The sequence below is a fragment of the Tetrao urogallus genome, assembly GCF_951394365.1.
Source record: "Tetrao urogallus genome assembly, chromosome: 7".
Classification (NCBI taxonomy): Eukaryota; Metazoa; Chordata; class Aves; order Galliformes; family Phasianidae; genus Tetrao; species Tetrao urogallus.
In genome coordinates this window covers 45,916,816-45,932,275 of record NC_136820.1, presented here as the reverse complement: position 1 = coordinate 45,932,275, position 15,460 = coordinate 45,916,816, and the positions used below count along the sequence as shown (strand labels likewise).

Sequence of the window (15,460 nt, the reverse complement as noted above, 5' to 3'; positions counted from 1 at the left end):
AACATGGTGCTTTCTTGTTGCCAAGTGCTCCAGGTCACACAATGGGACAAGAGGAGTATATCAAAGCTTGGGACTTCCAGGCTGGAGGGACATGGAGGCACTTTGGGTAACGATGGTCACTTGGTCAACTGGGGAGGCAACTCCCAACTAAGCCCTCTGTGGGCCTCCTTGATGCCAGGAACCTGTATTACGGCATTATTAGATTATTACTTGATTATTATGGGATGACTTTACTTGTTTGAATTTAGTAGGCACATTGTTTCATATCGTAAATATTTTAAAAGGGTTATTAAGTTGCTTGTACTTGATGCAGGCACTGAATGCCTTTTGATGATCCCCAACACAAGCTTAGTTGGACAGATGAGATGGGTAGATAGATACCTTGACCTTTAAAACATAATTGCTCTGTTAAGTGAATAATAATGCACATTTCTCAAGGCGGACAGTTGTAGCTACCTGAAATGTGATGGCTGAACAGAAGCCAGGGAACTCTGTGCTCTGTAACACAGGCGTAAGCACGTTAATAACCCAATTTGTCATCATTAGCTGCAAGACATGTCAGGCTAAATGTAAGGGTCAGATTCTGCCTATTACATCAGGATCAGTCCTGTCTATGTCTGTGCACATACTCTGGTGGTAACATTAAACTAAGAAATCATTGTCAGTACATGATGTCCCATCAAATGATACTGCAGACTTGCATTGCAATACTGATGCTTTCTGACACCATTCAGCAGAAGCTTTTAATCAATATTTTGCACTTCCAGGCTTTTGAAGATATTTACCTTGAGGATCGAAAAAACATAAAAACCATGCTGGAATATGCTGACAAAATATTCACTTACATCTTCGTATTGGAAATGCTCCTGAAATGGGTGGCTTATGGCTTCAAGAAGTATTTCACCAATGCCTGGTGCTGGCTTGACTTCCTCATTGTCGATGTAAGTATCAATTTGAAGCTGTGCTGCTTCTTGTATTCTGATTTTGTGATGCAGAAGGATGGGCTGTTAAGTCTGGTAGCTTTGCATCAGCAAAATGACATCTGTCACTCCAACTCTGAGTAACAATCTTTGGTGAATGTAGAAGGAGCCACTAGCCTTACTATGAGACCATGCATCCCCAGGGCACAGCTTGCCCAACAAACTCCATGTCATTGTCAGAGGTGCTACCCTGCTACTGAGTAACATTGCCTTCTGGTCTCCTTTACAAGAGAAGGAGTCCAGAGACAGGTGTGAATAATGCTCTCATCAAAGTGATGTCAGTATCATGAAACCATCAAAAGCACTTTAAGATCTTGAAGTATTTCTCCTGAGAAGATAATCTTTAAAACCAGGAATAGTTGGGAGCTCATTCCCCAGGGATTTTGCTAGATCCAGCCATGTCCTCTCCAAAGTTGTGTGGACTGCAGAAGAGCAACAGATGTTACTACACAAAGCCTGAACTGGACAGGGAATCTGCTGACAGCAGGAAAGACCAATTGCATCCTCCACAGTAGTTTTAATGTCCCATCACAGAGTATCAATAGAGGCAGTTATCTCCCTAAGGCCATTTCTTATGAGCTTGAAGTATTAATATGGAAGGCTGGCAGAGCTGTACCATGATTGCAACTTATTAAACTTCTGATAAATTATTTCCCCTCCCCATTTTAAGTCTGAACCTCCACTTGGGGGAAAGCTGCTGTGTCTTTGGCACTATTCCAGAAAAGCACTTCAATGAGATGATTTACTGGTTTGAAGTTATGGGCATGTCTAAGTGCACTACTGGATCAGAGCCTTTGGAAGCTTCTCCAGAGCTTTAATAAATTGATTTATGAAAAGGAAGTTCTTTACATAAATTGTAAGTCATAAATTCCTCTTCGCATACATGCTTGGAAACCTCTTAAATGGAAGGCACTTATTTTTCACAGATTAGCTTCAATAGAAAAGGAAGGCCTGGTTTAATTATCTAACCACAAAATTGGAAACCACCAGTTCCTAATTTATAGCCCAATCCTGAAAACTGTGCTTACTCTGGTTTAGGTCAAGTGACATAGCTTTTCTTCTGTGATTTCTCCATCTTTATAATGGGACTACTAAGACTTACGTAAAGTTATTTGGGTTTCCAGGAGCTAATGTTCATCATGAGCTTCCGGGGATTAGAAAGGCTAGATGAAAGCTCAGTAGTGTCACAGTTCTTAGTAGGGGTCTCCCTGACAGGAACAACTGTTTGCGTGATGAATTCACCAAAGCAATTTGATGCTCTGTTGCATTATTAACATTAACTAGAGCCAAGGGCACAACCACAACTCCCTCCCTGGCGCTCCCCAGCACACCCACTGCCCTGACTTTTTTATTTTCTTAACTCACATGTAAATACTATTTTCATAGGCTCTCCAAGGTAGCCCCAAAGTTGTCCCACTGTTGGGTTTAGTTAGTTCCTTAACCCTACAAAATCGTTTGTCCTTTAGCATCCTCAATTTAAAAGCTTTTTCCCCATGTCCCAACTTTTACTTCAAACTCATTTGCCAACACAGATTATGAGAACTGGTACTGTATTTTTAGCAGGTTTAACAGATGCTCTTCTACCCTATTACTCACATACCCTGCCACTCAGAATTGGCAGAGTAACATTTTTACAGCGCACTTTTTACTTGCATTTACATTTTCTTTTTGGTCCTTTGAGAACCAAATCACTGCAACTGAGCTGCAGAAGGGATTGAATGGGTGAATTAGCTCCTCCGAAAGAAGCAGATGAACCACTTGTCTGATTTTCTCAAATTTATTTGTTGAAAATTATTCACTTAAAAATTCCTGATCTGCAAATTATTCATTAGTAATTTGGTATCGGTATTCAAAATTCAAGCTGCAATGGTTGATTTTTCTTTGGACATGGGAAACTATCTATCATCTGTTTTCTTCTCATTGTACAAATGCAACTCAGAGCCCTTTCTCTGCTGTGAATAATTCATAAAACAATCTCAAAATTTGCAAGCATTCACTATCTCTAAATGGGAAGTGAACCCAAAGGAGCTGTAAGCACATTGCTGAAGAATTATTATTTCCTCATACTTTCCCTGCTCAGTGAAAGACCTTTGACTCTGATTTGGGCCTGTGGAGCAGCAAAGGCCCCATCCTGCAATTGTGGATTACCAAAGAAAACTGTGTCTTGCAGAGTCTGAACATCACAGTAATCTGCAAACTGAGGGCTGTTTTTGCTGGGGGTAGAATCCCTAAAGGATGACCTCTCACAATGGGCCTCTGCATCTCAAAGAAGTGTGCTAGTGTGGCAAAGCAGAAAGAGACCTCTTTCAAATACAATGCAATACAATAAAGTCGTATCAATGATGCTGCAACTGATTTCTTTGAGAGGAAGGGAGAAAGGAATAATCAAACTACAAAAACAAGCTTATTTCAGTTTAGGGAACATGGGAGAGATGCCTTAAAATTCTGCTGAAATTTTGAATATACTGAACAATGTACATCTATATGTTACCTCCCTGCAAACACCAAGTACACTCTGAAACGTAGCTCACTTCTACAAACAGAGCTTTCCTATGCACACAGATTGGAGTGATGAGGAGTTTAGGTCACAGCTATTTTCAAAGGACAAAAAATCAGAGACTGCAGTGTGTCTGATGTGTAGACAGACATCAGCATCACCATCAGGAACGATGTTTACGCACGAGCCTCTTTGCTAGGTTGCACAGGCAAATATTTTCACAAAGAATAGATATTTTCCAAGCATTCATGCAATCAAAACCTCTTCATGCTAAGCAGATTAAACAAGGAGTACAAACAGGGCCAGAGATGAAGGCACATGGCATTCAAACCAAATGTTTATGAAAACTGCTCTCAACCAGGCATGTCCCACAGGAAGCAGAGACAGTCAGTATTTAGAACAGGGAGTGGATAAACTCCACCAGTTGTGCATGCTGGTGTTGTGTTTGGTGTCACTTTCAGTTGTTTCCTCTGCCCTATAAATATTATCTCAAGCTTATCTAGTTCAAGCTTCTGCTAATTAAATCTGATCTACAGCTGATGCTACTGCAGTGATCACTGAGGGAATGGTCAACATCATTTGGAGGGCTGAGATGTTTCAATAAGCAGCTTCTTGGGTTGATGGTTGGACTAGATGATCTCAGTGATCTTTTCCAACCATAAGGATTCCTTTCTTTCCCTTCCCCTTCCCCCTTCCCTTCCCTTTTCCCCTCCTCTTTCCCTTTCCCTTTCCCTTTCCCTTTCCCTTTCCCTCTCCCTTTCCCTCTCCCTCTCCCTCTCCCTCTCCCTCTCCCTTTCCCTCTCCCTCTCCCTTTCCCTCTCCCTTTCCCTTTCCCTTCCCTCCTTTGCTTGCTCATCTCATGCTGTGGAGGAGGGGACAGACCCTGCAGAAGCCATCAATAGAGAACTCTCTCAGAATCAGGATGTAACAGCTCTAACTCATTGGTAGCAATACTCCAAAAAAAAAGCCACAGGCAGGTTTCATGGCCTGTGGCATACTCAGAAAAATCCTCTTAAGTGGGCACCTGTGTCATCTCTCTACAAAAGTCCATTACTGCAAATCCATCGTCTCCATTACAGCTTTTGGCTTCAATTTAATTGACCAAGAGTTAGTTCCAATAGAGGTTTAAAAGAACCTGATTGTTGCTTACTGGTTTCAGGGATGAGGGAATGTGAGCATTTCCCCCCAAATTCTTCCTGAGATTATCACATCTTTTAAGATTAGATACTTGGAAAAGATCTTTCCTAAAGCAATTGCTTGTTGTGAAGGTTATAACAGAAAGTGTTTCTGGTGTTTGCCTGATACTGCTGAGTTTGTACTTGGACATCTGTACTCCCCATTGAGCACCTTTCCAAATTTCCTGTTCGCTGCCAAATTTCCTGTCTGCTTGTCTAAGAACTGCTCATAAATGTTCACTCGTTAAATACACTGTATTTTCACTGAAGGCTTAAAAAATATAGACATATTCCAGCATATTTTCCTGGAAAGCCCTTGATCTAGGACTTCTGCTTAGAATACTTCACTGCCTGATGAGTTAAAGAACAGCTAATAATCTTTGGGTATGAGATAAATAAGTTTAACAATCTATCCCTAGCTGAGAATTGAATTGAATTAAATTATGCCCTTGTGTTGGATTGTCTTTAAGTGACAATTAAAAACTTGCTGTGTGAAGTAAATATTGACAGCTTATGATTATTTTAATTGTTTTTGTTTTTGTTTTGCATCTGTACTCCCTGTTGATTAGCAAGGTGATTTCTGTTTGCTTTACTAGTAATTACGCAATCTGCTGTAATGAGTTGCTCCAAGACAGCACTGAAATCCAATTTGTATTCTTTGGATAGTGTCTTAAAAACATGTGGATTTCATCTAGTTTCTGTTTGGAAAAGCACAGGGGAACAGAGTGACAGAAATACAGCCAAGATAGAGTAAAAATACTATAGCTCGTCACTTGGAGAAGCATCTTGTGAGCTAATTTATTAGTGCTCTCTGTGAGCTATTGAAGATCCACAGGTTACAGCGGAGCGTTATTACCTCAGAGCGGGTTTCTGACTGGTTTCCTTCCAGCTCCTCAAAGCAAATGCTCTTGTGGGATCTTTGAGGATGCCTCAGTGCATTCTTCTGGGCTTCTGCCAATGACATAAAACCTCCCAGCTCACTAATAGAAAAGAGAATCCCTCTCTACAAGCCAGGGAGCCTTGTTTCAAAGAAAAAAAAAATATTAAAAATGCTGTTTTACTCCACGTTGGCTAATTCAGGATAAGTGGGGAGCAAAATTCCGTGTGAAGATAAATGGTTTTAATGTGTGTTAGCAGGTCAGTGGGCACTGTAAATCTCCCTTCTGCCTCTGCATGCTTTATCTCAACACAACACATGTGAAAACATCCAAATGTCTTGTCTTATCTTGGTTTGCACCTCATGTTAGTTACCACATAGATGCCAAGTGAAGCACAAGCTGGATTTCAGGCAAGGCATAGCAAGACAAAGTTTGCTTCAGTCATAGGAGAAGGAACGGGTGAATGAAGGTGAGGAGAAAAGTCCATCAGGAAGCAGAGATTACATGTTGTCAACTGGTTGCAGTGTGGATATTTATTAATTAAGGGAGAATTTCAGCTTTTGGAAGTGATGTAAAAAGCTCAGCTCAGCTCAGATTGTTGCTCAAATGGATTTACCAGCCCCTTCTTTTTCTTGAATAGAATTTCAATACACTTTTATTAGAAGAACGTCTTGGCCTCGAGGTGTGGCAAGAGAGGTTCAGTTTGGATATTATGATGGTTGGACTGGATGATCTTGGAGGCATTTTCCAACCTTTGTGACTCTAGGACTCTACAATTCTAGGATTAGGAAGAATTTCTTCTGAGAGTGGTCGGGCACTGGCACAGGCTCCCCAGGGAGGTGGTGGAGTCACCATCCCTGGAGGGATTCAAGGAACTTGGAGATATGGCACTGAGGGACATGGTCTGTGGGCATGGTGGGATAGGTTGGGGTTAGACTTCGTAATCTTAGAGATCTTTTCCAACTTTAATGATTCTATCGTTCTGTAAAAAAGAGAGTAGTGGATAAAATCTTTGATCTCTTGCATGCAGCCTGTCAGGCCATCTCCATCAGCGTGGCAGCCAAACACCACCAAGTGGTGTTCTCCCTTAGATGCAGGACCATCTCTGGGAAGGACAGATGAAGCATATTTAAGAATGCGTATATCTTTCCATGCTCTGTAAGACTGATGGAGGATTTTCCTACAGTTCTTTTTCCTGATGACCAGCACCTTCACAACCCCAGCTGCTGAAGAGTGCAAAACATCTTCCCACTACACCTGAAACTTTATCCTGGATGACCAGGAGTGAACATGGTGCTGAAGAGACTGGTGGCAGTCAAAGGGGGATAAAAAAGGGTTAAGAGGAAACCTGAAGGCTGTCTCCAGTGGTGCAGAGATGTTGGGTTGACCTTCTACCTTGTCTAGGCTGTGGTTTGGGGTGCTTTGTGCTATGAAAATGAGGATTCCTTCTTGTACTCTGGCACCATTGTATTGTGCCCTTCCTGAACAAAGAAACAAGGACAGACAGAACTTCAACTATTGAAAACAGCATGCCCACACTTTTCTCTTTTTCTTATGCATTATGTCATATTCAAGTAATGCTGAGCCTGATCCTGCCCAGAAATAAGCATCCTTTCAGCTCTGCACCTCAACTCCCACCGGCTGCAATGGAAGTGGAGCACATCCGATGGGGCTGAGCCCCAGGGAAATGTTCTCTCAGCAATCACTATGCACACCCCTGGCATTATAAAGCTATCTTCAAGTAATAAATAATAATCAAGCACATCCCCATCTACTCCTGACAACAGCAGGCGGCATCAAGGGGGTATCCTGGGATGCATCAGGCAGTGTGTTCATAGATCTTTTGAAGGGGAGAATATTGTTTCTGCTCATCTGTCTTAAATCGAGGCTGTCTCTGCACCACATCTGGATGAGAAGCAAAATGAAGTTGACAGTGAAGAAATTCTTTTGCTCCAAATCGCAGTAGGAATACTGGATTTTCCCAAGGAGCTGCACCCATGCAACCACCTCTACTGCAAGAAGGAAAATCCCAGCTAAGTGCTGACTCATCTAGGGGTGTCCCACAATCCCCAGAAGGTTAGAAAAGGCCTTTAAGATCACCCAGTCCAACCATCATCCCACCCCCACCATGCCTACTGACCACGTCCCTCAGTGCCACGTCTCCACAGTTCTGAACACCTCCAGGGACAGTGACATCACTACCTCCCCGAGCAGCCTGTGCCAGTGCGTTATCACTCCTTCTGAAAATACGTTTTTCCTAATGGAAAAGATGAACTGAGGCAGTCTGAAAACCCATTTGAGGTGGTCGGGGTGGGAAACCCATGAATCCCAAAGGCAGCCGAGCCCTTTGGCATCCTGCTGGATGCAGGCACGCAGCAGCAGATTGTTCAGCCCACTCCCAAAAATTAGCTGAAGTTTAATTCCTGGCTCACAGCCATCTGCCTGGGGAATACTCTGGAGCTGTTAGAAAAGCCTGAGCAGGTGTGAAGGAGTGACAGATTAAAGAACAGCAAGACATAAAGAGGTTCTTCCGGAGACTGCCAGAAAGCAATTGTGATGCAAGAACGATGTATGTAAAAGCGCTTATGACAACAGGGGAGGCACTTATTGCCGCAAAACACCCTTAAAATCCATGGACACGAGGAGCAGGGAACTGGCTGAGGGGATGGAATATGAATAGACTTTCACAGCCTTAGTTTGAGTATTAGATGGGAAGAAAAAAAAAAGAGAAAATTCCCTCTAGACAAAAAAGGCTGAGTGGATGATGTGAAAGCCTTTTTAACCTGATTTATAAGAATTAGTGCCTGTCTTTCCAGGAGATAATTTTTTGTTTATAATTAAGCAAAGCACTCGTGTATCCCATCATATTACCATACATGAGAGCACTTCAGAGCAGAAGCAGACCTGCTGTGAGGGCAGCCCTTTGTTACCACGTTCATCCCCATACCATGGCCAGCTTCAGAATCCATGGCCTTCACTTGAACTTAAGGGCTGTGGCTCAAGGAAGCAGGCAGCAGAGGTGGAAGTTTGGCACGGAGCACCTTAGTGTCTCTGGTGTCCTAATTTAAAGGCTTTTATTTACTTTTCTGCCTTTTGTTGCTGCTGTGCAGCTCCTGGATTTGCAGGTGCAATCATGCATCAGGCATCTGTGAGGCAGAAAATGCAGTGCCCAAGCGAAAGGGTAAACAGATACGAGAAAAGATTAAGGGGATAATAAACTTCTGCTCAGCCATGGTAGGTCTGGAGGGAATAGCAACATTATTATACAGACCCTTTTCACCCAAGGGTATTTTAGAGAGCTAACAGAAGCACCAGATACCTCAACTGTATTTGCAAATTCCTGTTTCCCTCCAGTTTTCTTATTCTGTAGTGAGGGTAGAGATGTAGTGAGGGTAGAGTGAGGGTAGAGGAGAAGCAACTGGGGACCAGGGGTTTGGTTTATAATGGCGCTGAGCTGCCAGGTGGCTTGTGAGAATCTCATGGAAGAGACACCCAAAGTAATCCAAGCTCTCTTCCTTCTACCTTGCATTTAAAAAATAACTATATGAATTAAGCACAATTAGAGAGAGACAGGTGTTGCTGGGGCACACAGAAAGCTACTTGAAAGCACTGGGGGCCTGCATTAGCTGAAATGGCTTATTTAAATAGTGGCCCAAGCTTTCAGCTCAGCTGCTGTGTTCCATTTTGGACAGCCTTTTTTTCCTTCTTCCCACTCCCCAGTCTCTCATTGGAGCAATCAGGTTAATTTGATGAAATCCCTGAGCGCACACAGCACGTGCTGCATCCTCAACCAGGGCCAAGGTCTGTGCTCCTCTCCCAGCTTGCAGGGTATGTAGTTAGCAGAAACCTTCTCACAGGTTTGAGGCATTAAATTGGCAGCCAAGGAGGATTCTGAAAGCTGCCCAGACCAAATGCTTTATTCCTTGACTCTGCTGTTAATTCATATCAGTAATGAGGTGGTCTGTGCCAAGAAGCATTGTGCTGCTGGGGTCCACTTTGTTATCTGGAAGGATGTGCTTTTAGGATGGTGAGAAAACTGCAAAATAAATAAATAGATAGATAGATAAATAAACAAAAATAAAATGCCTCAAATCTGCAACTCAAGGAGGCAACTAAAATCTGCCCCCTTGTTATGGGAGCTCTGTCAGGCTCAAGTGAAGTGCTGCTCCCAAAGGCTGTGCCCTTTGGCACCAGTAAGATTGCCTGAATAGAGGGTGTGCATGCTCCTGAAATACTATTACGATGTAGGTGTATAGGAAGTAACCCAACTACTGTTATAAATGCAACAGCTCCTTGGGAAAAAACCTGTCTGCTTTGATTAAAGACCCTTTCCTCTCTGTGTGCTGAAAGGAAACTCATTATTGCACTTCCTACTTTACAATGCTTTTTTCCACGCTCTTAAAATTCTCTTTTGACAGCTTTACTGGGGTTTGTATCGGTTTACAACACCAATTTCTTAAGTCACTGTCAGATAGTGAAGACATATATACCCATTCTGTGACTTTATCTCTGTGTTCATAATTTCAATAGTCCGAGAAGTGCTGCGGATCTGTTAGCTCATGAATTATGTGAGTACCAATGTGCTCCCTGTAGAGTTCTTCAAGGAGTTTGAAACATTTGATAGCTTGCAGAAGTGCTCTGTAAAGCCAGTGCTCAAGAAGAAGCTGATACATTTTCAAAGAGCTCATTTTGCCGTGCCCACCACTTTGCTTTTCACAGGTGGGTACAGGACACACCATGGCTGGTTTGTAGGAACAACACTGAGCGTAATGGGAGTGACTACATCTTGATTCTTGAACAAAAAAACCTTTTCTCAAATGTAATCTAGTAGTGCATTGTAAAAATGATTGAGAAATTTAGGCTTGTTCTCATTAAAAGCATAACAGCAACAGCTTTGAAGAGCTATCAGTGAGGCTAGTCTCCTTTTAGAGATCATTGCTTGTATTACAGCAGTCTGAATCCATTGATTCTTCTCAATTTTGCCTTGGAAACACCTGTAAATGTTGTACAATGACAGACCCATGCTGCTAAGCTCTATAGATGACACAGGCTCGCTTTCAGAACACCATGCATTGGCCGGATAATCCCCATGGCTGGCATGTCTGGTGCTCAACGCAATCACAGGATTTAAAAGCTCTGATTTTTTTCTTGAGTGTAACACTGAAAATGGCAAAAAAATGAAAGAGGTGAAGTTCATTCATCATCCCCTGTACCCATCTCCAGGAAGCTGTCGTACAAACCCCTTCAAGATCCGTCATTTCCCAAGCAAAGGAAATCTATGTAGATAAATTGCATATAGAAATATGGTGCATAGATACATCTGTAGATAAATATAGGTAAAACTACCTGTGAGCAAAGAAAGTGGGGAACGGGAGAGACAAATTTCCCTGAATGCCAGGATCAGAGAGAGCTCAGCAACACCCATTACTCTACAGTGGTGGTAAGAAGTCAAGTTGTATAGGGGACATTGACTGTGGTCTTGCTCAAAGCCTGGGATTTACTGGGAAACTCAACTCTGCCATTGAGGTACGAAATGCTGCTTTTTTCAGGGGCTTCCCCTCTTTTAGGGTGGAATTCTTTTTGCGAAGTTACTGAGAGTGCTGAGGTTGAGTTCTTGTTGGGCTGTGCTGAAGAGCTGTCTTGTGACTGAAATCCCTGCCCATGGACCTGCCTGGATGCCTACCTGTGCGACCTGGTGTAGGGAACCTGCTTTGGCAGGGGGATTGGACTCGATGATCTCTGGAGGTCCCTTCCAACCCCTATAATTCTGTGATTCTGTGACTTCTGCCATTAATGTCTGTAGAGGAAGGATCCCATCTCTGGTTTAGGAGGACCCATTTGCAGCCTTACAGACTCTCATTGCTGACTAGGTTGTGAACTGGGGCTCATGATAGCAGACTCCAATGAAAGCATCGTCTTGGGGACTTCAGAGGAACCAAAAAAATCAAGAATTAAAAGGGATGTGGAGTAGCCTAGAGCCAAAGTGGAGGGTACTGTTACTTGATTAGGGGAAGGAAAGGAAGATTTAAATAGAAAACTGTGAAAGCTTCTTAGTAAGATCTAGCAGGTTCTAGGAAGTACCACAAAGACGATGTTGGAAGGAGAGCACCTGCAAATAAGAACAATTAAAAGGCATCTTAGATCAGAAGAGGTGCACAGGAGGAGGAGGGAGACTCCGTAGCTTCCCCACTATCATATGTGCCATGCAAAAGAAATCTCAAACCCAACAGCAAATTGTGTGTTTTCTGGGAAACACTTAAGACAGTAGGATTTCTTAGGATTCTCCTGAGCCCCATAATGATCTAGTGCTGTCTGGTCCTTACAGATATTCTTGTCTGAAAATGCAACAAAACCATTTGCAAACTGATACTGGGAGGATTAGAAATATGAGCAGTATCATGAACGTGGAGGCTATGCATGTCCTGCTGGTGTTTTCTGGGTGCCTGCAGGATCTCATACTGAGCAGGGAACAAAAGCAGAAGCTTAGAGTAGCTCCAGGCTGTAGCAGGAAAAAAAACTTGCAGAAACCGCTGACTTCACCTTTTGCTATGATTATGTGGGGCAGTCAGCACCAATTTTGAAAACCGCTTGTTTTTTCATTTCCTAAAAATAACCTTCCAGGTCACTTTTAATCAAGTCCAAATGGCCAAGCCTGTGGGTTAGTGATTCTCCTATAAATAATGTTTGACGGGGATACCTTCAAAACCAACAGATGAGCATTTAAACAACTTGCCACAAACTCAGTTCTGACTCCAGCCTTGTAAATCATGGCCAAATATCACACTGCTTCATGGCCTAATCCTCTGAATAGATATCTAATGCTGTGTAAATCTGTGTCAGGAGGACAGCAGCACCTGTGATGTGTATCAGGGTGACATTTGTGGCACTCTAGAGAAAATGGTAATCTGCTCAGATCCAAGGTCTGGTCCTGCAGGATTTGAACAGGACATCATCTGCCTTGATGGAAAAGGGAGTTAAGGATGTAAATCTGGGATGAAGGAGGAAGCGTGCAGATGCACATAACCAGGGCAGGTTGGAAACCTTGAAAATATCTGACTTGCAGTCACTGGGCAAAGCCAGCAAAGGAGGGTGTTGAGTGCTCTTTATTGATTCATTATAAGTCTGTACATTTATTTTACAGTGAATGAGATCACTCTGAAGTGTATGAGTGTGCAGATTGTGGTTCTACTACTGAGTATAGTATTTTTCTCATACCTCCTACCTTTCTTGATACGGAATTCCAAAGCTTTATGGGGTTGAGGCCATTTTCTGTACTGATCTTTCCCCCAAAGGCATAAATATGTGCCATAGTGTTGCCCTTTGGAGAACCTCCATGTGGAGATTCATTTTGGTTCCTTTTTTAATACAAACAGGTGGGCAGTATGAAAGCTCCAAGAACATGAAGAGCATTGAAACCCTTCCATGATTCCTTCAGATTTGAAAATATTTCAAAATGTGTTTCAGTGAAATAGCCTTTGAGATGTATGGGCCTTAGCACTGAGTGCCAATTGAGCTTCTTTTCCGTTTGGAGGCTGTGCAGGAACGAGAATAAAGTGAAAAAGTGCAGATTCAAAGCCATGAACAGGATTATTTTAGAGTCTACGTTATTAAATCAGATCAGCAATCTAGAAGACTTGTTTTCTAATGAGTAAGTGTAAGATGGATAATTGAACAGTAAGACTAAAATCTTTTATCACAGCTGGAAATGGATAGATCTTACAGGTGCTTTCATCTGGAAAGCCCTAAATTATAGCACTTACATGAGTCATCATGTCTTCAGTAGTGGGAGAGGCACACACACCTTGAGAAGCATGAAGGAAACTACAGCATGGGTGTCAGAGAATGCTGCTTTCATAACAGTGATCTCTTTTCTCATCCACTTTGTGCAAGCTGACATTGAGAAGATTTCTCTGTGCTTAGTTAAAAGAAAACCAACATCTTTGAAAGTGTATTCTATAAAGTTTGCATTTAAAATGGAAAAAAAAAAAAGTTTTGTGAGTTGGTACAAGTTCTGTATATGTGAGGATGTAAAAACTTCATTTTCTGTTGTTCCAATTAAATGACTCTCATTTAAAGCTGTGTTTATTTCCACTGTTCCACTAACTTTTCAGAAAGAAAAGGCAGAAGAGAAAGAAGGTGGCAGAAGCATACTAACAGCTTGGATTTTTGCTTTGTATCTTCATCCAGGTCTCCTTAATAAGCCTCATAGCCAACACTCTTGGATACTCCGAGATGGGTCCCATTAAATCCCTCAGGACCCTCCGAGCTCTGAGACCACTGAGAGCGTTGTCACGGTTTGAAGGGATGAGGGTAAGAGCACACAAAGCACCAAACAAAGTTGAAATGCATGACAGCAAGCGTGTAACAGGACCCTGTTGCACTCGGTCTAGTCTTCATTTCTTCTGCTAAAGAAAATGATTGATAATGCTGTCCCAAAACAACAAAATCAGAAGTCTCTCCTTTGTCTTGATTGTAATTGTACCATTACAGCTTTATCCTCTAGTGGATGTCATGATAAACTAATCCTGCTGCCTAACTTGTCATATTTCACTTCAGAAAACTGCCTTTTGGCTGAGGAAGCATCTGGCTAGCAATTATGTATGCTTTATAAGGCACATCAGAGGAATAACCAAGCTTCAAATTTACTCCCTGTCTTTGGCATGTATTGAAAGAAGACTGACTGGGAAAGTTCTTAAGGACTTTTTCACTAATAATTAAATCAAAAATTAAAAATGCCAAAGATATGGAAAGCAAACGAATAGAAAAATCTTTTCATTTGAACAGATCAGATCAGAGTTTTAAAGTGGGATATCAGGACTGATATTAAAACTGTGTAGCTTGTGTTGTTGTTCTGTCTTTTAGTTTTGCTCTTTTTCATGTATGCAGCATACCTGTTTATTTGTAACCTATCTGCTGAACTGATCAGTCACAGGCCAGATGTTTGTTTAACTCTTTGCACCATGTGTAACCTGAGAACTAAGGGCTTATCAGCAGAGGTTACTGATAATTGCTACCTGCAGATTGCATATCTTTCTCATGATCAGATGTAACTTGTGAACTTGTGAACATGGAGCTCCTTGCAATTAACTGCTCTCATTGCAGTATCATTGCTGTAAGACAGGAGTCTAGGAGAACCTGACCTCCAACTAAAGAAACATGGTGATGGGTATGAAAACCCTTTGCCCATTGTTTGCCTGTTCTGGGATGACCAATATTAAGGATATATTGCTTTGTCCTAGAGAACTTGTGATTCTCTAAATTGCATTACTTTTGAGATAAATATCAGCAAAATTCATCTTCATCTGGGCAACCAAATCTGCTTTATTTTGTCTACCACTCCTTTCAGCAAGCACAGGCAGTATTTTAAAGTTTATCCACAAATTAGAACAGTAGTAAACTTCAGATTCTCAGCTGGTACAAAGTGATGTCGCACTATGGATGTTGCTAAGGGTCTTAATCTTATGCCACCTTATGACTTCACTCAAAGGTTTTATGAAGCAGGCACAGCTTGAATAGAAGTTTGTTTCGGTAGAAGTTGCACTAGTTTAACTACCAGAGAGATATGTGCAAATTAATTTAAAACTGATTTATGAAGACTGAGCTTCTAGTGGTAGATTTGCAAGTTCAAGCAAAACCCCTTCAACGTATTCTATGCTGACATAACAATACTCCCTCATGAGTTTGTGTCGGTTTAATTAAATTGAATTCAATCCTTAAAAACAGTGGGCAGAGTAGCCTAAAGCACTGGAAAAATGAGAAACTGCAATAGGAAAGAAATAACATGAAAATGTTCACAGCTCTGTTGAAAGGCTTTCTGAGAACAGCAAGAAGTTGGCTTCCTGGACATCCTGCATGGTGTAGACATATGATGTTGTTTCAGCCCAGCAAATATCTACACTAAGATGTCCATAGCTGCCATCCACCCGGTGC

General features: G+C 42.0%; 1 protein-coding gene across 1 annotated transcript in view; it reads left to right on the top strand.

The window, feature by feature from the left end:
• Positions 1–15,460, top strand: part of SCN5A (sodium voltage-gated channel alpha subunit 5) — a gene marked incomplete at both ends in the record, with an annotated part of 163,098 nt that overhangs the window by 131,248 nt on the left and 16,390 nt on the right. Inside the window, 2 exons of the mRNA XM_079538187.1 lie at positions 768–941; positions 13,718–13,840. Of these exons, the coding sequence (XP_079394313.1) occupies positions 768–941; positions 13,718–13,840 (297 nt within the window). The remainder of the gene's footprint in view (positions 1–767; positions 942–13,717; positions 13,841–15,460) is intronic.